The sequence below is a fragment of the Pleurodeles waltl genome, chromosome 6, assembly GCF_031143425.1.
Source record: "Pleurodeles waltl isolate 20211129_DDA chromosome 6, aPleWal1.hap1.20221129, whole genome shotgun sequence".
NCBI classification, from domain to species: domain Eukaryota; kingdom Metazoa; phylum Chordata; class Amphibia; order Caudata; family Salamandridae; genus Pleurodeles; species Pleurodeles waltl.
Genome location: NC_090445.1, coordinates 366,434,768 through 366,460,407, shown reverse-complemented (window position 1 = coordinate 366,460,407; position 25,640 = coordinate 366,434,768). Strand labels below are relative to the sequence as shown.

At 48.9% G+C, this 25,640-nt stretch overlaps 1 protein-coding gene across 6 annotated transcripts in view; it reads right to left on the bottom strand.

The window, feature by feature from the left end:
- CHD8 (chromodomain helicase DNA binding protein 8) overlaps window positions 1-25,640 on the bottom strand; it is a 1,013,809-nt gene that overhangs the window by 258,189 nt on the left and 729,980 nt on the right. For all 6 annotated transcript variants that reach the window (XM_069238270.1, XM_069238269.1, XM_069238274.1 and 3 more), the window contains exon 30: window positions 11,924-12,132. In XM_069238270.1, the coding sequence (XP_069094371.1) occupies window positions 11,924-12,132 (209 nt within the window). The remainder of the gene's footprint in view (window positions 1-11,923; window positions 12,133-25,640) is intronic.

Genomic DNA, 25,640 nt, shown 5'->3' with positions numbered 1-25,640 from the left:
GTGCAGTGTAGAAACAAGCGTCGGGTTTTCAATGTTAGTCTATGAGAGATCAAGGGATCTCTTTAGTGCTGCAGGCAGGCAAGGGGGGGCTTCCTCGGGGAAACCTCCACCTGGGCAAGGGAGAGGGACTCCTGGGGGTCACTTCTGCAGTGAAAGTCCGGTCCTTCAGGTCGTGGGGGCTGCGGGTGCAGGGTCTTTTCCAGGCGTCGGGACTTAGGTTTCAGAGAGTCGCGGTCAGGGGAAGCCTCGGGATTCCCTCTGCAGGCGGCGCTGTGGGGGCTCAGGGGGGACAGGTTTTGGTACTCACAGTCGTAGAGTAGTCCGGGGGTCCTCCCTGAGGTGTTGGTTCTCCACCAGCCGAGTCGGGGTCGCCGGGTGCAGTGTTGCAAGTCTCACACTTCTTGCGGGGAGTTGCAGGGTTCTTTAAAGCTGCTTCTTGAAACAAAGTTGCAGTCTTTTTGGAGCAGGTCCGCTGTCCTCGGGAGTTTCTTGTCGTCGTCGAAGCAGGGCAGTCCTCAGAGGATGCAGAGGTCGCTGGTCCCTTTGGAAAGCGTCGCTGGAGCAGAGTTCTTTGGAAGGCAGGAGACAGGCCGGTGAGTTTCTGGAGCCAAGGCAGTTGTTGTCTTCTGGTCTTCCTCTGCAGGGGTTTTCACCTAGGCAGTCCTTCTTGTTGGTGCAGGAATCTAATTTTCTAGGGTTCAGGGTAGCCCTTAAATACTAAATTTAAGGGCGTGTTTAGGTCTGGGGGGTTAGTAGCCAATGGCTACTAGCCCTGAGGGTGGGTACACCCTCTTTGTGCCTCCTCCCAAGGGGAGGGGGTCACAATCCTAACCCTATTGGGGGAATCCTCCATCTGCAAGATGGAGGATTTCTAAAAGTTAGAGTCACCTCAGCTCAGGACACCTTAGGGGCTGTCCTGACTGGCCAGTGACTCCTCCTTGTTGCTTTCTTTGTTCCCTCCAGCCTTGCCGCCAAAAGTGGGGGCCGTGGCCAGAGGGGGCGGGCAACTCCAGCAAGCTGGAGTGCCCTGCTGGGCTGTGACAAAGGGGTGAGCCTTTGAGGCTCACCGCCAGGTGTCACAGCTCCTGCCTGGGGGAGGTGTTAGCATCTCCACCCAGTGCAGGCTTTGTTACTGGCCTCAGAGTGACAAAGACACTCTCCCCATGGGGCCAGCAACATGTCTCTAGTGTGGCAGGCTGCTGGAACTAGTCAGCCTACACAGACAGTCGGTTAAGTTTCAGGGGGCACCTCTAAGGTGCCCTCTGGGGTGTATTTTGCAATAAAATGTACACTGGCATCAGTGTGCATTTATTGTGCTGAGAAGTTTGATACCAAACTTCCCAGTTTTCAGTGTAGCCATTATGGTGCTGTGGAGTTCATGTTTGACAAACTCCCAGACCATATACTCTTATGGCTACCCTGCACTTACAATGTCTAAGGTTTTGTTTAGACACTGTAGGGGTACCATGCTCATGCACTGGTACCCTCACCTATGGTATAGTGCACCCTGCCTTAGGGCTGTAAGGCCTGCTAGAGGGGTGTCTTACCTATACTGCATAGGCAGTGAGAGGCTGGCATGGCACCCTGAGGGGAGTGCCATGTCGACTTACTCGTTTTGTCCTCACTAGCACGCACAAGCTGGCAAGCAGTGTGTCTGTGCTGAGTGAGAGGTCTCCAGGGTGGCATAAGACATGCTGCAGCCCTTAGAGACCTTCCTTGGCATCAGGGCCCTTGGTACTAGAAGTACCAGTTACAAGGGACTTGTCTGGATGCCAGGGTCTGCCAATTGTGGATACAAAAGTACAGGTTAGGGAAAGAACACTGGTGCTGGGGCCTGGTTAGCAGGCCTCAGCACACTTTCAATTGTAAACATAGCATCAGCAAAGGCAAACAGTCAGGGGGGGCAACCATGCCAAGGAGGCATTTCCTTACAGAGTGTTACAAGTTGTTTTTCTTCAAAGAAGTCTTTCGAGTCACGGGACCGAGGGACTCCTCCTCTTTGTCTCCATTGCGCATGGGCGTCGACTCCATCTTCGATTGTTTTCCCTGCAGAGGGTGAGGTAGGAGTTGTGTTGTAGTAATAGTGCCCATGCAATGGAGTGAATAAGTATGTACCTATTTAAGGTTTAAATAATATTTTTACAAATGTACAAAGTGTAAGCCAACTTCCGAACGGCTACAGGCTCCCGGGGAGGTGGGTGGGCACATGTGAATCTTCAGCGACTGATGCCACGAACAGATGTACACTGGTAAGTGACATTTTCAGTTCGATGGCATCTGTCGCTGTAGATACACATGTTGTGCATAGACTAGTAAGCAGTTATCTCCCCAAAAGCGGTGGTTCAGCCTGTAGGAGTGGAAGTAGTTTGAAATAAGGTTCTTAACACGGCTTGACCTACTGTGGCTTGTTGTGCGGATAGCACGTCTACACAGTAGTGCTTGGTGAACGTGTGAGGCGTAGACCATGTGGCTGCCTTACATATTTCGTGCATTGGAATATTTCCTAGAAAGGCCATGGTAGCGCCTTTCTTTCTGGTTGAGTGTGCCCTTGGTGTAATGGGCAGCTGTCTTTTTGCTTTAAGGTAGCAGATTTGGATGCACTTAACTATCCATCTGGCTATACCTTGTTTTGATATTGGGTTTCCTGCATGAGGTTTTTGGAATGCAATAAATAGCTGTTTAGTCTTTCTGATGTTTTTTGTTCTGTCAATGTAGTACCTTAGCGCTCTTTTGACATCTAATGTATGTAGTGCCCTCTCAGCTACGGAATCCGGCTGTGGGAAGAACACTGGTAGTTCTACAGTTTGATTTAGGTGGAACGGTGAAATAACCTTTGGTAAAAATTTAGGATTGGTCCTTAGGACTACCTTATGTTTGTGTAGTTGGATAAAAGGTTCTTGTATTGTAAACGCTTGAATTTCGCTTACTCTCCGTAGAGATGTGATGGCGATGAGAAATGCAACTTTCCAGGTTAGGAATTGTATTTCGCAAGAGTGCATGGGTTCAAAAGGTGGACCCATGAGTCTTGTTAAGACAACATTGAGGTTCCATGAAGGAACAGGTGGTGTCCTTGGTGGTATAATTCTTCTAAGGCCTTCCATAAATGCTTTAATGACCGGTATCCTGAATAGTGAATTTGAATAGGTAATCTGCAGGTATGCAGATATTGCCGCAAGGTGTATTTTAATGGAAGAGAAAGCTAGGTTTGATTTTTGTAAGTGTAGCAAGTAACCCACTACATCCTTTGGAGATGCGTGTAATGGTTGGATTTGATTATGATGGCAGTAGCAAACAAACCTTTTCCATTTGCTTGCATAGCAGTGCCTAGTGGATGGTCTTCTTGCTTGCTTTATGACTTCCATACATTCTTGGGGAAGGTCTAAGTGTCCGAATTCTAGGATTTCAGGAGCCAGATTGCTAGATTCAGCGATGCTGGATCCGGATGCCTGATCTGTTGTTTGTGTTGTGTTAACAGATCTGGCCTGTTGGGCAATTTGATGTGGGGTACTACTGATAGGTCTAGCAGTGTTGTGTACCAGGGCTGCCTTGCCCATGTTGGTGCTATCAGTATGAGTTTGAGTTTGTTTTGACTCAATTTGTTTACTAGATATGGAGGGAGAGGGGGAAAAGCGTATGCAAATATCCCTGACCAGTTCATCCATAGAGCATTGCCTTGGGACTGCCTGTGTGGGTATCTGGATGCGAAGTTTTGGCATTTTGCGTTCTCTTTTGTTGCAAATAAGTCTATTTGAGGTGTTCCCCAGAGTTTGAAGTAAGTGTTTAGAATTTGGGGGTGAATTTCCCATTCGTGGACCTGTTGGTGATCGAGAGAGATTGTCTGCAAGTTGATTCTGGATCCCTGGAATAAACTGTGCTATTAGGCGAATGTGGTTGTGAATTGCCCATCGCCATCTCTTTTGTGCTAGAAGGCACAGCTGCGTTGAGTGTGTCCCCCTCTGTTTGTTTAGATAATACATTGTTGTCATGTTGTCTGTTTTGACAAGAATGTGTTTGTGAGTTATGATTGGTTGGAATACTTTTAGTGCTTGAAAAACTGCTAGCAGTTCCAGGTGATTTATATGCAGTTTCGTTTGATGTACGTCCCATTGTCCTTGTATGCTGTGTTGATCGAGGTGTGCTCCCCACCCTGTCATGGAAGCATCTGTTGTTATGATGTATTGTGGCACTGGGTCTTGGAAAGGCCGCCCTTTGTTTAAATTTATATTGTTCCACCATAGAAGCGAGAGGTATGTTTGGCGGTCTATCAACACCAGATCTAGAAGGTGACCCTGTGCTTGTGACCATTGTGATGCTAGGCACTGTTGTAAGGGCCTCATGTGCAGTCTTGCGTTCGGGACAATGGCTATGCATGAGGACATCATGCCTAGGAGTTGTAATATCATTTTTGCTTGTATTCTTTGTGTTGGATACATGCGTTGTATGATCTTGTTGAAATTTTGAATTCTTTGTGGACTTGGAGTGGCTAATCCTTTCGTTGTGTCTATTGTGGCTCCTAGGTATTGTTGTACCTTGCACGGCAGAATGTGTGATTTTGCACAGTTGATGGTGAAACCGAGTTTGTAGAGGTTTTGTATGACCTGATTTGTGTGGTGTGAGCACCCTGTCAGTGAGTTGGTCTTGATTAGCCAGTCGTCTAGATACGGGAATACGTGTATTTGCTGCCTTCTCATGTGTGCAGCCACTACTGCTAGACATTTTGTAAAGACTCTTGGTGTGGTTGTTAAACCAAACGGCAATACTTTGAATTGGTAATGTATTCCGTTGAATACAAACCTTAGGTATTTCCTGTGCGACGATGTATTGGTATGTGGAAATACGCGTCTTTGAGATCTAAGGTTGTCATGTAGTCCTGTTGCTTTAGCAATGGTAACACCTCTTGTAGTGTGACCATGTGAAAGTGTTCTGATTTGATGTAGGTGTTTAGTGTTCTGAGGTCTAGGATTGGTCTCAGTGTCTTGTCCTTTTTTGGTATTAGAAAGTACAGTGAGTAAACCCCTGTATTCCTTTGAATTTTTGGTACTAGTTCTATTGCGTTCTTTTGCAATAATGCTTGGACTTCTATTTTTAGGAGGTCTGAATGTTGTTTTGATATATTCTGCGTTTTTGGTGGTTTGTTTGGAGGGATTTGTAGAAATTCTTTGCAATAACCATGTTGGACAATTGCTAAGACCCAAGTGTCTGTTGTTATTTCCTCCCACGCTTGGTAATACGGACTTATTCTTCCCCCCACTGGTGTTGTGTGGAGGGGATGAGTGACGTGTGAGTCACTGTTTGGTTGTAGGTGTTTTGGGGCTTTGAAATTTCCCTCTGTTTCTAGGGAATTGTCCTCCTCTGAATTGGCCCCGGAAGCCTCCCCTTTGGTACTGTCCCTGGTAGGTGGACGGTGTTGAATGTGAGGTGCTGGCCTGTGTGCTTTGACCCCGAAACCCCCCTCTAAAGGTTGTTTTGCGGAAGGTGCTGAAAGTGCCTCTGCTCTGCGGGGAGTAGAGTGCGCCCATGGCTTTTGCAGTGTCCGTGTCCTTTTTCAGCTTCTCAATTGCCGTGTCCACTTCAGGTCCGAACAATTGTTTCTCATTGAATGGCATATTGAGCACTGCCTGCTGTATTTCTGGTTTAAAACCAGATGTTCGTAGCCACGCGTGCCTTCTTATAGTTACTGCTGTGTTAACTGTTCTTGCAGCTGTGTCCGCTGCATCCATAGAGGAGCGTATCTGGTTATTAGATATGTTTTGCCCCTCCTCAACCACCTGTTTTGCCCTCTTTTGTAGATCTTTGGGTAGATGCTCAATGAGGTGTTGCATCTCGTCCCAGTGGGGTCTGTCATAGCGCGCTAGGAGCGCCTGAGAGTTTGCGATGCGCCACTGGTTTGCAGCTTGTACTGCGACCCTCTTCCCAGCTGCATCGAACTTGCGGCTCTCTTTATCTGGGGGTGGTGCATCGCCCGATGTGTGAGAATTGGCTCTCTTGCGAGCTGCTCCTACTACGACCGAATCTGGTGGCAGTTGTGAGGTGATGAAGACAGGGTCTGTTGGAGGTGCTTTATATTTCTTTTCCACCCTTGGTGTTATTGCTCTACTCTTGACAGGCTCTTTGAAGATTTCCTTTGCGTGCCTAAGCATTCCTGGGAGCATAGGCAGGCTTTGGTAGGAGCTATGGGTAGAGGAGAGGGTGGTGAACAGGAAGTCATCCTCGACAGGTTCGGAGTGCAGGGACACGTTGTGGAACTCTGCTGCCCTAGCCACCACGTGAGTATACTGTGCTGTCCTCTGGTGGTGAGGGCTTTGCAGGATACGCTTCTGGACTGTTGTCTGACACTGGTGCGTCGTATAAGTCCCAAGCGTCCTGGTCCTCTTGGCTCATGGTAGTGTGAGCCGGGGAATGCGACGGAGTCTGTGCCGGTGAAAAGTGTGTTGCAGGTGGAGGAGAGGGTGGCGGAGTTACCTTTTTCACCAGTTTTGTTTGTGGTGCTTGTTCTTGTTGGAACTCGAGTCTCCTTTTTCTCCTAATGGGGGGAAGGGTGCTTATCTTCCCTGTTCCACTCTGAATAAAAATCCGTCTGAGTGTGGTCCACCTCGGTGGATTGTAACTCCTCCTCGAATGTATGCTTTCTCATCTGAGAGGACAGTGATTGCTCCTCTGAATAGGAACCGGTAGTTGGTGCAGTTGCGGGTCGTTTTGGCACCGAAACTATGTCCGCGCTCTTTTGCGGCTCCGAGGCCACTTTCCTTTTTTTCGGAGCCGAACCCTCTCGGCGTCGATCCTCCTCGGTGCCGCTGTCTCTGCGTCGAGCAGCTTCGGTACCGCTATCTCGGCGTCGATCTTTGTCTGCAGCACTATCTCGGTCCCGAGATGGCTGGGTGCCTGTGTCTCGACCCGAGTCGGACGATCTCGGCACTATTTCGGCCTTTTTCAGTGCCGATGTTCGGTCACCGCCTTTATGGGTTGAGCCATGGCCTGATGGCAGTGGCGTCCCCTGGGCCTTATCAGCTTTCTTGTGTGCTATTTTCGACGTCTTACTCACTGTTTCCTGGTCGTCGAATTCATCCGAGTCCGATTCATGGATCGAGAAGGTCTCTTCTTGTTCTTCGAACTCTCGGTGTCCTGTCAGCGTGGACGCCATCTGCAGTCTTCTGGCTCGTCGGTCATGGAGCGTTTTTCGGGACCGGAACGCACGACAGGCCTCGCAATCTTCTTTCCTGTGCTCGGGCGACAGGCACAGGTTACAGACCGAATGTTGGTCCGTATATGGGTATTTGTTGTGGCATTTAGGACAGAATCGGAATGGGGTCCGTTCCATCGGCGTCTATGTCACACGCGGTCGGGCCGACCAGGCCCCGACGGGGGATCGAAAATTACCCCGAAGGGCGACGGCGATCTTAACGATTCGGTGTCGATTCTATTTATCCCGATTCCGAACGCAACAATACCGACGTAATTTTCCGAATTTTGATCTAACTTTCCGTTCCGAAACCCGGAGCGAAAGAAACACGTCCGAACCCGATGGCGGAAAGAAAACAATCGAAGATGGAGTCGACGCCCATGCGCAATGGAGACAAAGAGGAGGAGTCCCTCGGTCCCGTGACTCGAAAGACTTCTTCGAAGAAAAACAACTTGTAACACTCCGACCCAACACCAGATGGCGGGCTATGCACAACATGTGTATCTACAGCGACAGATGCCATCGAACACAATCTAACATGGAGTCGATGCCCATGCGCAATGGAGCCGAAGAGGAGGAGTCACTCGATCCAGTGACTCGAAAATACTTCTTCGAAGAAAATCAACTTGTAACACTCTGTGCCCAACACTAGATGGCAGAATATGCATAGCATGTGTGTAAAGAAATGGCTCCCTGTTGCAGTTACCCCCCACTTTTTGCCTGATACTGATGCTGACTTGACTGAGAAGTGTGCTGGGACCCTGCTAACCAGGCCCCCAGCACCAGTGTTCTTTCACCTAAAATGTACCATTGTTTCCACAATTGGCACAACCCTGGCCCCCAGGTAAGTCCCTTGTAACTGGCACCCCTGGTACCAAGGGCCCTGATGCCATGGAAGGTCTCTAAGGGCTGCAGCATGTCTTATGCCACCCTAGGGACCCCTCACTCAGCACAGACACACTGCTTGCCAGCTTGTGTGTGCTGGTGGGGAGAAAATGACTAAGTCGACATGGCACTCACCTCAGGGTGCCATGCCAACCTCACACTGCCTGTGGCATAGTTAAGTCACCCCTCTAGCAGGCCTTACAGCCCTAAGGCAGGGTGCACTATACCACAGGTGAGGGCATATGTGTACGAGCACTATGCCCCTACAGTGTCTAAGCAAAACCTTAGACATTGTAAGTGCAGGGTAGCCATAAGAGTATATGGTGTGGGAGTCTGTCAAAAACGAACTCCACAGCTCCATAATGGCTACACTGAAAACTGGGAAGTTTGGTATCAAACTTCTCAGAATAATAAACCCACACTGATGCCAGTGTTGGAATTATTAAAAAATGCACACAGAGGGCATCTTAGAGATGCCCCCTGTATTTTACCCAATTGTTCAATGCAGGACTGACTGGTCAGTGCCAGCCTGCTGCTGAGAGACGAGTTTCTGACCTCATGCGGTGAGAGCCTTTGTGCTCTCTGAGGACAGAAACAAAAGCCTGCTCTGGGTGGAGGTGCTTCACACCTCCCCCCTGCAGGAACTGTAACACCTAGCAGTGAGCTTCAAAGGCTCAGGCTTCGTGTTACAATGCCCCAGGGCACTCCAGCTAGTGGAGATGCCCGCCCCCTGGACACAGCCCCCACTTTAGGCGGCAAGTCCAGGAGAGATAATGAGAAAAACAAGGAGGAGTCACTGGCCAGTCAGGACAGCCCCTAAGGTGTCCTGAGCTGAGGTGACTGACTTTTAGAAATCCTCCATCTTGTAGAAGGAGGATTCCCCCAATAGGAATAGGGATGTGCCCCCCTCCCCTCAGGGAGGAGGCACAAAGAGGGTGTTACCCACCCTCAAGGACAGTAGCCATTGGCTACTGCCCTCCCAGACCTAAACACGCCCTTAAATTTAGTATTTAAGGGCTCCCCTGAACCTAAGAATTTAGATTCCTGAAACTACAAGAAGAGGACTGCTGAGCTGAAAAACCCCTGCAGAGGAAGAACAGAAGACACCAACTGCTTTGGCCCCAGACTCACCGGCCTGTCTCCTGCCTTCCAAAGAAACCTGCTCCAGCGACGCTTTCCAAGGGACCAGCGACCTCTGAATCCTCTGAGGACTGCCCTGCTTCACAAAAGACAAGAAACTCCCGAGGACAGCGGCACTGCACCCGGCGACCCCGACTCGACTGGTGGGGAACCAACACCTCAGGGAGGACCCTCCGGCGACTCCGAGACCGTGAGTAACCAAAGTTGTCCCCCCTGAGCCCCCACAGCGACGCCTGCAGAGGGAATCCCGAGGCTCCCCCTGACCGCGACTGCCTGAACCTAAAGTCCCGACGGCTGGAAAAGACCCTGCACCCGCAGCCCCTAGCACCTGAAGGAACGGAACTTCTGTGCAGGAGTGACCCCGAGGAGCCCCCCCCCCCCCCTTGCCTGCCTGCACCGCTGAAGAGACCCCTTGGTCTCCCATTGAAACCTACAGAGAACCAGACGCTTGTTTGCACACTGCACCCGGCCGCCCCCACGCCGCTGAGGGTGTACTTTCTGTGTGGACTTGTGTCCCCCCCGGTGCCCTACAAAACCCCCCTGGTCTGCCCTCCGAAGACACAGGTACTTACCTGCTGGCAGACTGGAACAGGGGCACCCCCTTCTCTCCATTGAAGCCTGTGTGTTTTGGGCACCTCTTTGACCTCTGCACCTGACCGGCCCTGAGCTGCTGGTGTGGTGACTTTGGGGTTGCTCTGAACCCCCAACGGTGGGCTACCTTGGACCCAAAACTGAAACCTGTAAGTGACTTACTTACCTGTTAAAACTAACAATACTTTACCTCCCCCAGGAACTGTGAAAATTGCAGTGTCCACTTTTAAAACAGCTATTTGTGTTTTATGCAAAAAGTATATATGCTACTGTAATTATTCAAAGTTCCTAAAGTACTTACCTGCAATACCTTTCAAATGAGATATTACATGTAGAATTTGAACCTGTGGTTCTTAAAATAAACTAAGAAAATATATTTTTCTATAACAAAACCTATTGGCTGGATTTGTCTCAGTGTGTGTTCCTCATTTATTGCCTGTGTGTATGTACAACAAATGCTTAACACTACTCCTTTGATAAGCCTACTGCTCGACCACACTACCCCAAAATAGAGCATTAGTATTATCTCTTTTTGCCACTATCTTACCTCTAAGGGGAACCCTTGGACTCTGTGCATGCTATTCCTTACTTTGAAATAGCACATACAGAGCCAACTTCCTACACCCAGCCTCCAGCACTCTGCAACACCAAGATCAACTGCCAATCTGCAACTCCTGCGACATGAGACTGCTGTTCAGTTGTGCTGCTGAGGCCTCAGTGAAACTCTGTGCCTGCTGCCAGAGGGTCTCTTGTGGGGGCTCCTGCGACTTCAGCTGGCTTTCCCTCCTACTGAAGGCCTGTCCTGACTCCAACTCAAGGGTGGGGTCACTAGGACTATGCAGGTCCCTAAAAACCTACAATCTTCCTTGCAAAAACTATTTGCGTTTGCCAAGGCGTGTTTGTGGTCCTTGTACTTTCCTACAGTCATGCTAGCCACTGACCCTCCTGCAATCCGGTGACCGACAGACACCTTGTGGGTGACTCCAAGGATCTCCTGCATCCCCTGGACTCCGCAACTGTACTTCTTCCTTTACTATCCTGCACGAACTTCACCTCCAAGAGGGTAAGTATTTCCCACCTGCATTGCCTGGAGATTTCGGAGTGGTCCTGACACTGTCCCCTTCTTTTTCAGATTCTTCACATCAGGAATCCATCCTCAGGTTCCACTGACCTGGTCCATAGGTCACGATAGCAACTGGACAATCGAGGCTTCCATTGACTCCAACAAAGGTTTCCAATGCCAATTCACCTGTATGCACCTGGGCTCCCTGGTGTAGGTACTCCAGTCTTCAAGGTATCCATGGGTGGGGGTACTATCCAACCTTTGTGCCAACCAGTTTCCTTGGGTTATACTGGGTATGGTCCTAGATCCATAAAAATCCAACCACAACGGTCCTGTGTTAGACTATGGGACACCCGACTCTATAACAAATCTGCACCCAGGCGCCTGTGGGATTTCTAGTACCTCTGGTAATTTGTTACCCAGGGCCCCCTGGATTCCAAAACACTTACCTTGGTCGGACACCTCCATTCCTATACCACTTCTTAGTGTATGGTTTGCCTCCTCCTCTCCACCTGCCCTTATACAATGTATTTCTATGGTTTCTCTGCTTGTTGCTAAGTGTATACTTTGTGTGCTGATATCCCCAAGCGGAGAAAGCCTTAGATGTTTTAATAAATAATACTTTTTGGTGTGGTTCTTTCTTACATAAGTTACTGACTATTGTGGTATTTCAAGTGTTTTACAATCCTCCTGGCTAAGCTTTAGCTATTCACCACAGTTACCTCTAGAGAGCTTTTGCTATCTAGACTCCTATTCACTATCATTAAGGGTTGCCTGGACTCAGTACAGGGTGCCACACCATAAGTGTACACCATAAACTGAGCCAGCCTCCTACAAACACAAGTCATCTTAGTCACAAAAATGTAGCTGAATCTATTCCCATCTGTATTCATTTTCTATATAGGACTGTAAAAAATGGTTTATTCATTGATGGCTCCAATTTCCCACACATGGACAATTCAGTATTTGTCTAAAAAGATTTCATGATGGGGAAGTCTACAGTGCAATTTGAAAGTCTGTATATAAAGCATGGTGCAAACAGGCAGATAAAATACATGACTCACCGTCTCCTGCTACTGGGGGAAGTCGGCAAACCTGCCGGCACATAGCAACAAAGCCAAGGAAGTACTTCACCAGGCTGGCATCAGTCTTTTTGTCAAGACGAGCGAAAGAGCGAAAGCGATCCCAGTTAAACTGCTGGGTGTCTGGGTCGTACTCCACACCAAATGAAGACACTACCCGATAGAATTCAGACTCCTCTCGCCTTGTCCACCTGATCACAGAGAAAGCACAAGAAAAAAAAGGACAATTAATTGAGCACCAGTCCTCCATTCCCCAGCTCCACCCAGTGCAAGTGGAAGAGTCAACACTCAAATGATGAGTCAGACCCTGTTACAATAAACACACAGACATAGGCTTATAGTTGCTGAAGAAGATTCAATGCTTAGCCAACACTTACATCAAAACAGTCCACTATAGGTGTATTTTCATGTATGCCATGAACTTTGTGTAGGGTTTACAGTAGACGTTTGAGATTATGTGTATTCCATTTTATATACACAAATATAAATCATAGTCTGGAACTATGTTCACAATACTCTTTTAGACAACAGCATTACTTATTATTTTCACAAGTTTGTCATCGCTGCAGATTCACAACCCCTTAACTTAATTCTATTAATCTCTCCTTTTTCATTTTTTCTTTTTGAATGATCTCTGACCTATGACCATCACCAGTAAGAAAAAAATAGGTTACCTACCCTGAAAGCATCTGTTTGTGTCATGTAGTGCCTTAGATTCTTATGCTCTGCATACTCCTGCCATCTAGTTCTGGGTCCTGATGTGTGCAGGTTGCTTTTCTTCTAAAAAAAAATCTTTAGTCTCATGAGGTAGAGGGACTCTTTCTCAGTGATACTGCGCATGGGCATTGACTCCATTGTTAAATGTTTTACCATAGGAGACTGAGATTGGAATGTAGAGTATGTTTAAGTAAGGAGATGTCCATGCGAGAAAGAATAGAATAAACTGCAATGGCCAAAGGTGTCAGAGGAGGAGGGTGGGTGCATGTGAATCCACAGCACTACATGACATGAACAGATGCTTACAGGGTAAATAGAATTTTCCATTCAAGGCATGTGTGCCTGTAGATACACATGCTCTCAATAGACTGTAAAGCAGCCCCCCTCAGAAGCGGTGGCTAACCTGTGGGTGTTGTGGTTGTTTGAAAAAGTTTACGGAGCACTGCCTGACCTACATTGGCTTGTTGGTGTGATAAAACATTCAAACAACAATGTTTGGTGAAGGTGTGTGGTCTGGACCAGGTAGCTGCTTTACTTACAGGGCCTGCTTTAGGTCAGTGCAACTGGTGCAGCCGCACCTGGCGCAGACTTTGGCGGTGGTGGGGACGCCATGCTTAAAAATAACTATTGGCTTCAAAGCATGTTAACTTTCTTGTGCGCCCAGTAGTTTTCAGGAAACTATAAAAAATGTCTAGATAAATCTGGTGATTAGTGTTCCTAATGGTAAGAGATCAGAATTACGTCTAGTGGCAGTTTTGACTCATCCTAAAGTAGCGCAGAGAGTTAAAGTATCTGCTGCAAAGAATGTGTAACATGCAATCACACAAATGAGTGAGTGAATTATGTGCTGCACTATTAAAAAAAAGTGACATGTACGTCAGAGAGAAGCTAGGCAGCTCTGCTGGAGGGTGGTAGTGAGGGAGTTCACGGAGGAGGTGGTAAAGGGGAGGAGGGGGTGCCAGAAACCCCTAGGTGCACCGGGTGCCACCAACACTAAAGCCGCCCTGTTACTTATGTCAGATATGGGAATGTCTCCTAGAATAGCCATGGACGCTCGCTTTTTGAGTGGCGTGTGCTGAGAAAGGAGTAGGTAAAGGTGTAAAGAAATGGCTCCCTGTTGCAGTTACCCCCCAACCTTTTGCCCGATACTGATGCTGACTTGGCTGAGAAGTGTGCTGGGACCCTGCTAACCAGGCCCCAGCACCAGTGTTCTTTCACCTAAAATGTACCATTGTCTCCACAATTGGCACAACCCTGGCGCCCAGGTAAGTCCCTTGTAACTGGTACCCCTGGTACCAAGGGCCCTGATGCCAGGGAAGGTCTCTAAGGGCTGCAGCATGTCTTATGCCACCCTAGGGACCCCTCACTCAGCACAGACACACTGCTTGCCAGCTTGTGTGTGCTGGTGGGGAGAAAATGAGTAAGTCGACATGGCACTCCCCTCAGGGTGCCATGCCAACCTCACACTGCCTGTGGTATAGGTAAGTCACCCCTCTAACAGGCCTTACAGCCCTAAGGCAGGGTGCACTATACCACAGGTGAGGGCATATGTGCATGAGCACTATGCCCCTACAGTGTCTAAGCAAAACCTTAGACATTGTAAGTGCAGGGTAGCCATAAGAGTATATGGTCTGGGAGTCTGTCAAAAACGAACTCCACAGCTCCATAATGGCTACACTGAATACTGGGAAGTTTAGTATCAAACTTCTCAGAATAATAAACCCACACTGATGCCAGTGTTGGATTTATTAAACAATGCACACAGAGTGCATCTTAGAGATGCCCCCTGTATTTTACCCAATTGATCAGTGCAGGACTGACTGGTCTCTGCCAGCCTGCTGCTGAGAGACGAGTTTCTGACCCCATGTGGTGAGAGCCTTTGTGCTCTCTGAGGACAGAAACAAAGTCTGCTCTGGGTGGAGGTGCTTCACACCTCCCCCTGCAGGAACTGTAACACCTAGCAGTGAGCTTCAAAGGCTCAAGCTTCGTGTTACAATGCCCCAGGGCACTCCAGCTAGTGGAGATGCCCGCCCCCTGGACCCAGCCCCCACTTTTGGCGGCAAGTCCAGGAGAGATAATGAGAAAAACAAGGAGGAGTCACTGACCAGTCAGGACAGCCTCTAAGGTGTCCTGAGCTGAGGTGACTCCAACTTTTAGAAATCCTCCATCTTGCAGATGGAGGATTCCCCCAATAGGATTAGGGATGTGCCCCCCTCCCCTCAGGGAGGAGGCACAAAGAGGGTGTACCCACCCTCAGTGCTAGTAGCCATTGGCTACTAACCCCCAAGACCTAAACACGCCCTTAAATTCAGTATTTAAGGGCTCCCCTGAACCTAAGAATTTAGATTCCTGCAACTGCAAGAAGAAGGACTGCTGAGCTGAAAAACCCCTGCAGAGGAAGAACAGAAGACACCAACTGCCTTGGCCCCAGACTTACCGGCCTGTCTCCTGCCTTCCAAAGAAACCTGCTCCAGCGACGCTTTCCAAGGGACCAGCGACCTCTGAATCCTCTGAGGACTGCCCTGCTTCAAGAAAGACAAGAAACTCCTGAAGACAGCGGCCCTGCTCCAAAAGAACTGCAACTTTGTTTCAAAGGAGCAGATTTAAAGACCCCTGCAACTCCCCGCAAGAAGCGTGAGACTTGCAACACTGCACCCGGCGACCCCGACTCGACTGGTGGAGAACCAACACCTCAGGGAGGACCCTCCGGCGACTCCAAGACTGTGAGTAACCAAAGTTGTCCCCCCTGAACCCCCGCAGCGACGCCTGCAGAGGGAATCCCGAGGCTCCCCCTGACCGCGACTGCCTGAACTCCATTTCCCGACGGCTGGAAAAGACCCTGCACCCGCAGCCCCCAGCACCTAAAGGAACGGAACTCCTGTGCAGGAGTGAACCCCAGGAGGCCCTCTCCCTTGCCTGCCTGCATCGCTGAAGAGACCCCTTGGTCTCTCATTGAAAACCATTACAAACCAGAAGCGTGTTTGCACACTGCACCCGGCCGCCCCCGCGCTGCTGAGGGTGTACTTTTTGTGCTGACTTGTGTCCCCCCCGGTGCCCTACAAAACCCCCTGGTCTGCCCTCCGAAGACGCGGGTACTTACCTGCCGGCAGACTGGAACCGGGGCACCCCCTCCTCTCCATTGAAGCCTATGTGTTTTGGGCACCTCTTTGACCTCTGCACCTGACCGGCCCTGAGCTGCTGGTGTGGTGACTTTGGGGTTGCTCTGAACCCCCAACGGTGGGCTACCTTGGACCAAAAACTGAAACCTGTAAGTGACTTACTTACCTGTGAAAACTAACAATAACTTACCTCCCCCAGGAACTGTGAAAATTGCACTAAGTGTCCACTTTTAAAACAGCTTATTGTGTTTTATGTAAAAAGTATACATGCTAATGTAATGATTCAAAGTTCCTAGAGTACTTACCTGCAATACCTTTCAAATGAGATATTACATGTAAAATTTGAACCTGTGGTTCTTAAAATAAACTAAGAAAAGATATTTTTCTATACAAAACCTATTGGCTGGATTTGTCTCTGAGTGTGTGTACCTCATTTATTGCCTGTGTGTATGTACAACAAATGCTTAACACTACTCCTTTGATTAGCCTACTGCTCGACCACACTACCACAAAATAGAGCATTAGTATTATCTCTTTTTGCCACTATCTTACCTCTAAGGGGAACCCTTGGACTCTGTGCATGCTATTCCTTACTTTGAAATAGCACATACAGAGCCAACTTCCTACAAAAGGTCTTTCCATCTAGCTATGCCTGATTTGGATATAGGGTTTGTAAAGAAATGGCTCCCTGTTGCAGTTACCCCCCACTTTTTGCCTGATACTGATGCTGACTTGACTGAGAAGGGTGCTGGGACCCTGCTAACCAGGCCCCAGCACCGGTGTTCTTTCACCTAAAATGTACCATTGTTTCCACAATTGGCACAACCCTGGCACCTAGGTAAGTCCCTTGTAACTGGTACCCCTGGTACCAAGGGCCCTGATGCCAGGGAAGGTCTCTAAGGGCTGCAGCATGTCTTATGCCACCCTAGGGACCCCTCACTCAGCACAGACACACTGCCTCACAGCTTGTGTGTGCTGGTGGGGAGAAAATAACTAAGTCGACATGGCACTCCCCTCAGGGTGCCATGCAACCTCCCACTGCCTGTGGCATAGGTAAGTCACCCCTCTAGTAGGCCTTACAGCCCTAAGGCAGGGTGCACTATACCACAGGTGAGGGCATATGTGCATGAGCACTATGCCCCTACAGTGTCTAAGCAAAACCTTAGACATTGTAAGTGCAGGGTAGCCATAAGAGTATATGGGCTGGGAGTCTGTCAAAAACAAACTCCACAGCTCCATAATGGCTACACTGAATACTGGGAAGTTTAGTATCAAACTTCTCAGAATAATAAACCCACACTGATGCCAGTGTTGGATTTATTAAAAAATGCACACAGAGGGCATCTTAGAGATACCCCCTGTATTTTACCCAATTGTTCAGTGCAGGACTGACTGGTCTGTGCCAGCCTGCTGCTGAGAGACGAGTTTCTGACCCCATGCGGTGAGAGCCTTTTTGCTCTCTGAGGACAGAAACAAAAGACTGCTCTGGGTGGAGGTGCTTCACACCTCCCCCCTGCAGGAACTGTAACACCTAGCAGTGAGCCTCAAAGGCTCAGGCTTCGTGTTACAATGCCCCAGGGTACTCCAGCTAGTGGAGATGCCCGCCCCCTGGACCCAGCCCCCACTTTTGGCGGCAAGTCCAGGAGAGATAATGAGAAAAACAAGGAGGAGTCACTGGCCAGTCAGGACAGCCCCTAAGGTGTCCTGAGCTGAGGTGACTGACTTTTAGAAATCCTCCATCTTGTAGAAGGAGGATTCCCCCAATAGGGATAGGAATGTGACCCCCTCCCCCTGGGAGGAGGCACAAAGAGGGTGTACCCACCCTCAGGGATAGTAGCCATTGGCTACTAACCCCCCAGACCTAAACACGCCCTTAAATTTAGAATTTAAGGGCTTCCCTGAACCTAAGAATTTAGATTCCTGAAACTACAAGAAGAAGAGGACTGCTGAGCTGAAAACCCCCTGCAGAGGAAGAACAGAAGACACCAACTGCTTTGCCCCCAGACTTACCGGCCTGTCTCCTGCCTTCCAAAAGAAACCTGCTCCAGCGACGCTTTCCAAGGGACCAGCGACCTCTGAATCCTCTGAGGACTGCCCTGCTTCAAGAAAGACAAGAGAAAGACAAAAAAGAAAGAAAGAAAGACAAAAAAGTCCCGAGGACAGTGGCACTGCTCCAAAAGAACTGCAACTTTGTTACAAGGAGCAGATTTAAAGACCCCTGCAACTCCCCGCAAGAAGCGTGAGACTTGCAACACTGCACCCGGTGACCCCGACTCGACTGGTGGAGAACCAACACCTCAGGGAGGACCCTCCGGCGACTCCAAGACTGAGTAACCAAAGTTGTCCCCCCTGAGCCCCCACAGCGACACCTGCAGAGGGAATCCCGAGGCTCCCCCTGACCGCGACTGCCTGAACTCTCCTTTCCCGACGGCTGGAAAAGACCCTGCACCCGCCGCCCCCAGCACCTGAAGGAGCGGAACTTCTGTGCAGGAGTGACCCCCAGGAGGCCCTCTCCCTTGCCCAGGTGGTGGCTACCCCGAGGAGCCCCCCCTTGCCTGCCTGGACCGCTGAAGAGACCCCTTGGTCTCTCATTGAAAACCATTGAAAACCAGACGCGTGTTTGCACACTGCACCCGGCCGCCCCCGCGCTGCTGAGGGTGTACTTTTTGTGCTGACTTGTGTCCCCCCCGGTGCCCTACAAAACCCCCCTGGTCTGCCCTCCGAAGACGCGGGTACTTACCTGCTGGCAGACTGGAACCGGGCACCCCCTTCTCTCCATTGAAGCCTATGTGTTTTGGGCACCTCTTTGACCTTTGCACCTGACCGGCCCTGAGCTGCTGGTGTGATAACTTTGGGGTTGCTCTGAACCCCCAACGGTGGGCTACCTTGGACCAAAAACTGAAACCTGTAAGTGACTTACTTACCTGTTAAAACTAACATTACTTTACCTCCCCCAGGAACTGTGAAAATTGCACTAAGTGTCCACTTTTAAAACAGCTTATTGTGTTTTATGTAAAAAGTATACATGCTAATGAAATTATTCAAAGTTCCTAAAGTACTTACCTGCAATACCTTTCAAATGAGATATTACATGTAAAATTTGAACCTGTGGTTCTTAAAATAAACTAAGAAAATATATTTTTCTATAACAAAACCTATTGGCTGGATTTGTCTTTGAGTGTGTGTTCCTCATTTATTGCCTGGGTGTATGTACAACAAATGCTTAACACTACTCCTTTGATAAGCCTACTGCTCGACCACACTACCACAAAATAGAGCATTAGTATTATCTCTTTTTGCCACTATCTTACCTCTAAAGGGAACCCTTGGACTCTGTGCATGCTATTCCTTACTTTGAAATAGCACATACAGAGCCAACTTCCTACAGGGTTGTTTGTATGTGGAGGTGAAAAAGCTAAAAAAAAAAGCTGTTTGGTTTTCTGAAAGTTTTAGTTCTATCAATCTAGAACATAAGGTCCTTTAACATCTAATGTATGAAGAACTCTTTCCGCAACAGAAATTGGTTGTGGGGAAAAAAAAGAAAAAAAAAAAAACAACACAGACAATTCAATGGATTGGTTGAGGTGAAATTGGGAAACAAGTTTAGGGAGAAATTTAGAGTTGCACGGAGAACTACCCGCTCTCTATGTTGCTGAAAGAAAGGTTCTTCCAAGGTTAAAGCCTGGAGCTCACTAACAAGTCTAAGTGAAGTGATGGGGACTGAAAAATGCCACCTTCCAAGAAAGGAACTGAAGGGGGCACAAGTGTAGGTATTCACACGGGGGCACAGTAGTCTTGTGAGAATGACACTGAGGTTCAGTGGAGGTGCGAGTGGAAACAGTGTTGGAATAACTTGTCTGAGCCCCTCCCTGAAGGTTTTAATCACTGGTACTTTGAACAAAGGTTTTGCCTCTTTTGAGCTAGGCAGCCATTGCAGCAAGATGTCAACAAACCGATGTAAACGCGAACTCAACCTTTTCTACGTGAAGGAGATAGCAGACAAACTGGCTTTGAAGAACAAGTTACTTACATTTGGTAACACATTATCTGGTAGACACTATAGTTGCAGATTACTTACTTTTGAATTTCCCAGGCATCAAACTGGATCCAGAAACTTTTGCATGAGAAGTACCCCAGTGTGCCGCAGGGTAGCTTTGCTCGGTTCCATGTGGCATAGTTGGCACCAGAAGTGATGTCGTAGTCATATCTGTAGGTGTTACTCAGGTGCACGGATGTCAGTTTTCTTCCTGTGCTGATCAGGAGAAGAGCTACCCATCTATCTATCTATCTATCTATCTTTTTTTTTTTTTTTTTAAACTTTTTGTCAACTATTTCTCGAAATGTGTTGAAGGATGTCTTTTTGAAAGGCAGGTTTCAAGCAGTGTGGCGCCTGTTACCGTGCCATGTTGGTAATAGACCTGCACTTTGTGTGTTTATGGTGTCCCGAGCTTGACCATGACTCGCAGTCATGCTTGTACTGCCGGGCTATGACTCAAAGCTTTAAGGGAGCAGTCGCTGAAGCTACTTGCGGCCCAGCACTGGACTCCAGTTCACGTGACTCCTAGGTGGTCACAGACTCTATCAAGAAGGTAGTCGCAGGATCCCTCCGGAAGCCCCCAATTCGTCCTCCCCGCACTCAAGGTCCTGGGGACACTCGGGGAACAGGCACAAGAAAAACAAAAAAACAGTCTTCGACTTCACCTCGTTCGTCTGCTGACGCGTTGAGTAACATTGGTGTTTCACGCACGGTTCTGCTGAGCCATTGCAAGGTCCCTGCACCTTCCCAGTCTCCGTGAGCCTGAGCAAACCCCGCTGAAATAAAGAACTTTTACGAGGTAGCTGGCCCATCCCTCTGGAATGCCTTTGGGCCCCATGGGGTCAGAGCAGGCCCTATCAGGTTCCACACCGAGGGCTCAGGCCCCGGCTCCATGGGGTGTTGCAGACCTCATCTCGGACCCGGATCGGTGGCAGTTGTGCCAAAGTGACCTTTTTTGGCACACATCCCAACGCCGATGCGCTGGAAATCCACCGGCGGCACCTTCCCTATTCACATCCACTGCCGCTCTGAGCCGGAACGACGTCGCTCAGCGCTGATTCCGGCACCCGCAGGTCCCATTAGTCCTTGTTTGTCGCCCAAGCGTTTTCTGGAGCAGCCAGGCATGGGGGAAGAGTGGAACCTTTGGAATACTAGTTAAGAGACCTCAACTTCAGTGGACTGGTGTAAGGATATGCCTCCTTGGCATGGTTGCCCCCTGACTTTTTGCCTTTGCTGATGCTATGTTTACAATTGAAAGTGTGCTGAGGCCTGCTAACCAGGCCCCAGCACCAGTGTTCTTTCCCTAAACTGTACTTTTGTATCCACAATTGGCAGACCCTGGCATCCAGATAAGTCCCTTGTAACTGGTACTTCTAGTACCAAGGGCCCTGATGCCAAGGAAGGTCTCTAAGGGCTGCAGCATGTCTTATGCCACCCTGGAGACCTCTCACTCAGCACAGACACACTGCTTGCCAGCTTGTGTGTGCTAGTGAGGACAAAACAAGTAAGTCGACATGGCACTCCCCTCAGGGTGCCATGCCAGCCTCTCACTGCCTATGCAGTATAGGTAAGACACCCCTCTAGCAGGCCTTACAGCCCTAAGGCAGGGTGCACTATACCATAGGTGAGGGTACCAGTGCATGAGCATGGTACCCCTACAGTGTCTAAACAAAACCTTAGACATTGTAAGTGCAGGGTAGCCATAAGAGTATATGGTCTGAGAGTTTGTCAAACACGAACTCCACAGCACCATAATGGCTACACTGAAAACTGGGAAGTTTGGTATCAAACTTCTCAGCACAATAAATGCACACTGATGCCAGTGTACATTTTATTACAAAATACACCCCAGAGGGCACCTTAGAGGTGCCCCCTGAAACTTAACCGACTATCTGTGTAGGCTGACTAGTTTTAGCAGCCTGCCACAAACCGAGACATGTTGCTGGCCCCATGGGGAGAGTGCCTTTGTCACTCTGAGGCCAGTAACAAAGCCTGCACTGGGTGGAGATGCTAACACCTCCCCCAGGCAGGAGCTGTAACACCTGGCGGTGAGCCTCAAAGGCTCACCCCTTTGTCACAGAACCGCAGGACACTCCAGCTAGTGGAGTTGCCCGCCCCCTCCGGCCCGGCCCCCACTTTTGGCGGCAGGCGGAGAAAATAATGAGAATAACAAGGAGGAGTCACTGGCCAGTCAGGACAGCCCCTAAGGTGTCCTGAGCTGAGTGACTAACTTTTAGAAATCCTCCATCTTGCAGATGGAGGATTCCCCCAATAGGGTTAGGATTGTGACCCCCTCCCCTTGGGAGGAGGCACAAAGAGGGTGTACCCACCCTCAGGGCTAGTAGCCATTGGCTACTAACCCCCCAGACCTAAACACGCCCTTAAATTTAGTATTTAAGGGCTACCCTGAACCCTAGAAAATTAGGTTCCTGCAACTACAAGAAGAAGGACTGCCTAGCTGAAAACCCCTGCAGAGGAAGACCAGAAGACGACAACTGCCTTGGCTCCAGAAACTCACCGGCCTGTCTCCTGCCTTCCAAAGATCCTGCTCCAGCGACGCCTTCTAAAGGGACCAGCGACCTCGACATCCTCTGAGGACTGCCCCTGCTTCGAAAAGACAAGAAACTCCCGAGGCAGCGGACCTGCTCCAAGAAAGGCTGCAACTTTGTTTCCAGCAGCCTTGAAAGAACCCTGCAAGCTCCCCGCAAGAAGCGTGAGACTTGCAACACTGCACCCGGCGACCCCGACTCGGCTGGTGGAGATCCAACACCTCAGGAGGGACCCCAGGACTACTCTGATACTGTGAGTACCAAAACCTGTCCCCCCTGAACCCCCACAGCGCCGCCTGCAGAGGGAATCCCGAGGCTTCCCCTGACCGCGACTCTTTGAATCCTAAGTCCCGACGCCTGGGAGAGACCCTGCACCCGCAGCCCCCAGGACCTGAAGGACCGGACTTTCACTGGAGAAGTGACCCCCAGGAGTCCCTCTCCCTTGCCCAAGTGGAGGTTTCCCCGAGGACCCCCCCCTTGCCTGCCTGCAGCGCTGAAGAGATCCCGAGATCTCTCATAGACTAACATTGCGAACCCGACGCCTGTTTCTACACTGCACCCGGCCGCCCCCGCGACTGCTGAGGGTGAAATTTCTGTGTGGGCTTGTGTCCCCCCCGGTGCCCTACAAAACCCCCCTGGTCTGCCCTCCGAAGACGCGGGTACTTACCTGCAAGCAGACCGGAACCGGGGCACCCCCTTCTCTCCATTCTAGCCTATGCGTTTTGGGCACCACTTTGACTCTGCACCTGACCGGCCCTGAGCTACTGGTGTGGTGACTTTGGGGTTGCTCTGAACCCCCAACGGTGGGCTACCTTGGACCAAGAACTAAGCCCTGTAAGTGTCTTACTTACCTGGTAAAACTAACAAATACTTACCTCCCCTAGGAACTGTGAAAATTGCACTAAGTGTCCACTTTTAAAGTCGCTATTTGTGAATAACTTGAAAAGTATACATGCAATTTTGATGATTTGAAGTTCCTAAAGTACTTACCTGCAATACCTTTCGAAAGAGATATTACATGTAGAATTTGAACCTGTGGTTCTTAAAATAAACTAAGAAAAGATATTTTTCTATACAAAAACCTATTGGCTGGATTTGTCTCTGAGTGTGTGTACCTCATTTATTGTCTATGTGTATGTACAACAAATGCTTAACACTACTCCTTGGATAAGCCTACTGCTCGACCACACTACCACAAAATAGAGCATTAGTATTATCTATTTTTGCCACTATCTTACCTCTAAGGGGAACCCTTGGACTCTGTGCATACTATTCCTTACTTTGAAATAGCTGCATACAGAGCCAACTTCCTACATTGGTGGATCAGCGGTGGGGTACAAGACTTTGCATTTGCTGGACTACTCAGCCAATACCTGATCACACGACAAATTCCAAAATTGTCATTAGAAATTGATTTATGCAATTTGAAAAGTTTTCTAAATTCTTAAAAGACCTGCTAGGGCCTTGTGTTAGATCCTGTTTAGCATTTCTTTTAGAGTTTAAAAGTTTGTAAAAGTTTGAATTAGATTCTAGAACCAGTTGTAGATTCTTAAAAAGTATTCCAACTTTTAGAAGCAAAATGTCTAGCACAGATGTGACTGTGGTGGAACTCTACACCACACCTTACCTCCATCTTAAGATGAGGGAGCTAAGGTCACTCTGTAAAATAAAGAAAATAACAATGGGCCCCAAACCTACCAAAATACAGCTCCAGGAGATTTTGGCAGAGTTTGAAAAGGCCAACCCCTCTGAGGGTGGCAACTCAGAGGAAGAGGATAGTGACTTGGAGGAAAATTCCCCCCTACCAGTCCTATCTAGGGAGAACAGGGTCCCTCAAACCCTGACTCCAAAAATAATAGTCAGAGATGCTGGTTCCTCACAGGAGAGACCAACACCTCTGAAATCACTGAGGATAACCCCAGTGAAGAGGACATCCAGTTAGCCAGGATGGCCAAAAGATTGGCTTTGGAAAGACAGATCCTAGCCATAGAGAGGGAAAGACAAGAGATGGGCCTAGGACCCATCAATGGTGCAGCAACATAAATAGGGTCAGAGATTCTCCTGACATGTTGAAAATCCCTAAAGGGATTGTAACTAAATATGAAGATGGTGATGACATCACCAAATGGTTCACAGCTTTTGAGAGGGCTTGTGTAACCAGAAAAGTGAACAGATCTCACTGGGGTGCTCTCCTTTGGAAATGTTCACAGGAAAGTGTAGGGATAGACTCCTCACACTCTCTGGACAAGATGCAGAATCTTATGACCTCATGAAGGGTACCCTGATTGAGGGCTTTGGATTCTCCACTGAGGAGTATAGGATTAGATTCAGGGGGGCTCAAAAATCCTCGAGCCAGACCTGGGTTGACTTTGTAGACTACTCAGTGAAAACACTAGATGGTTGGATTCAAGGCAGTGGTGTAAGTAATTATGATGGCTGATCAATTATTTGTGAAAGAACACCTATTGAGTAATTGTTTCAATGATAAACTGCATCAGCATCTGGTAGACCTAGGACCAATTTCTCCCCAAGAATTGGAAAGAAGGCGGACCATTGGTCAAGACAAGGGTGTCCAAGACTTCAACAGGGGGTGACCAAAAGAAAGGGGGTCACAAAGACTCCCCAGGGGAAGGGTGATGAGACAACCAAAACTAAAAATAGTAAAGAGTCTTCTACAGGCCCAAAAAAAAAACCTGCACAGGAGGGTGGGCCCGGAGCCTCTTCACAAAACAATGGGTACAAGGGTAAAAACTTTGATCCCAAAAAGGCCTGGTGTCATAGCTGTAAACAGCATGGACACCAAACTGGAGACAAGGCCTGTCCCAAGAAAGGTTCCACTCCAAACTCCCATCCAGGTAACACTGGTATGGCTAGTCTCCAAGTGGGATCAACAGTGTGCCCAGAGCAAATCAGGGTCCACACTGAAGCTACTCTAGTTTCTGAGGGTGGGGTGGATTTAGCCACACTAGCTGTCTGGCCGCCTAACATGCAAAAATACAGACAGCAACTCTTAATTAATGGGACTAGAATAGAGGGCCTGAGGGATACAGGTGCCAGTGTCACCATGGTGACAGAGAAACTGGTTTCCCCTGGCCAATACCTGACTGGAAAAACTTACACAGTCACCAACGCTGACAATCAGAGAAAAGTACATCCCATGGCAATGGTTACTTTAGAATGGGGAGGGGTCAATGGCCTGAAACAGGTGGTGGTCTCCTCAAATATCCCAGTGGACTGTCTGCTTGGAAATGACCTGGAGTCCTCAGCATGGGCTGAGG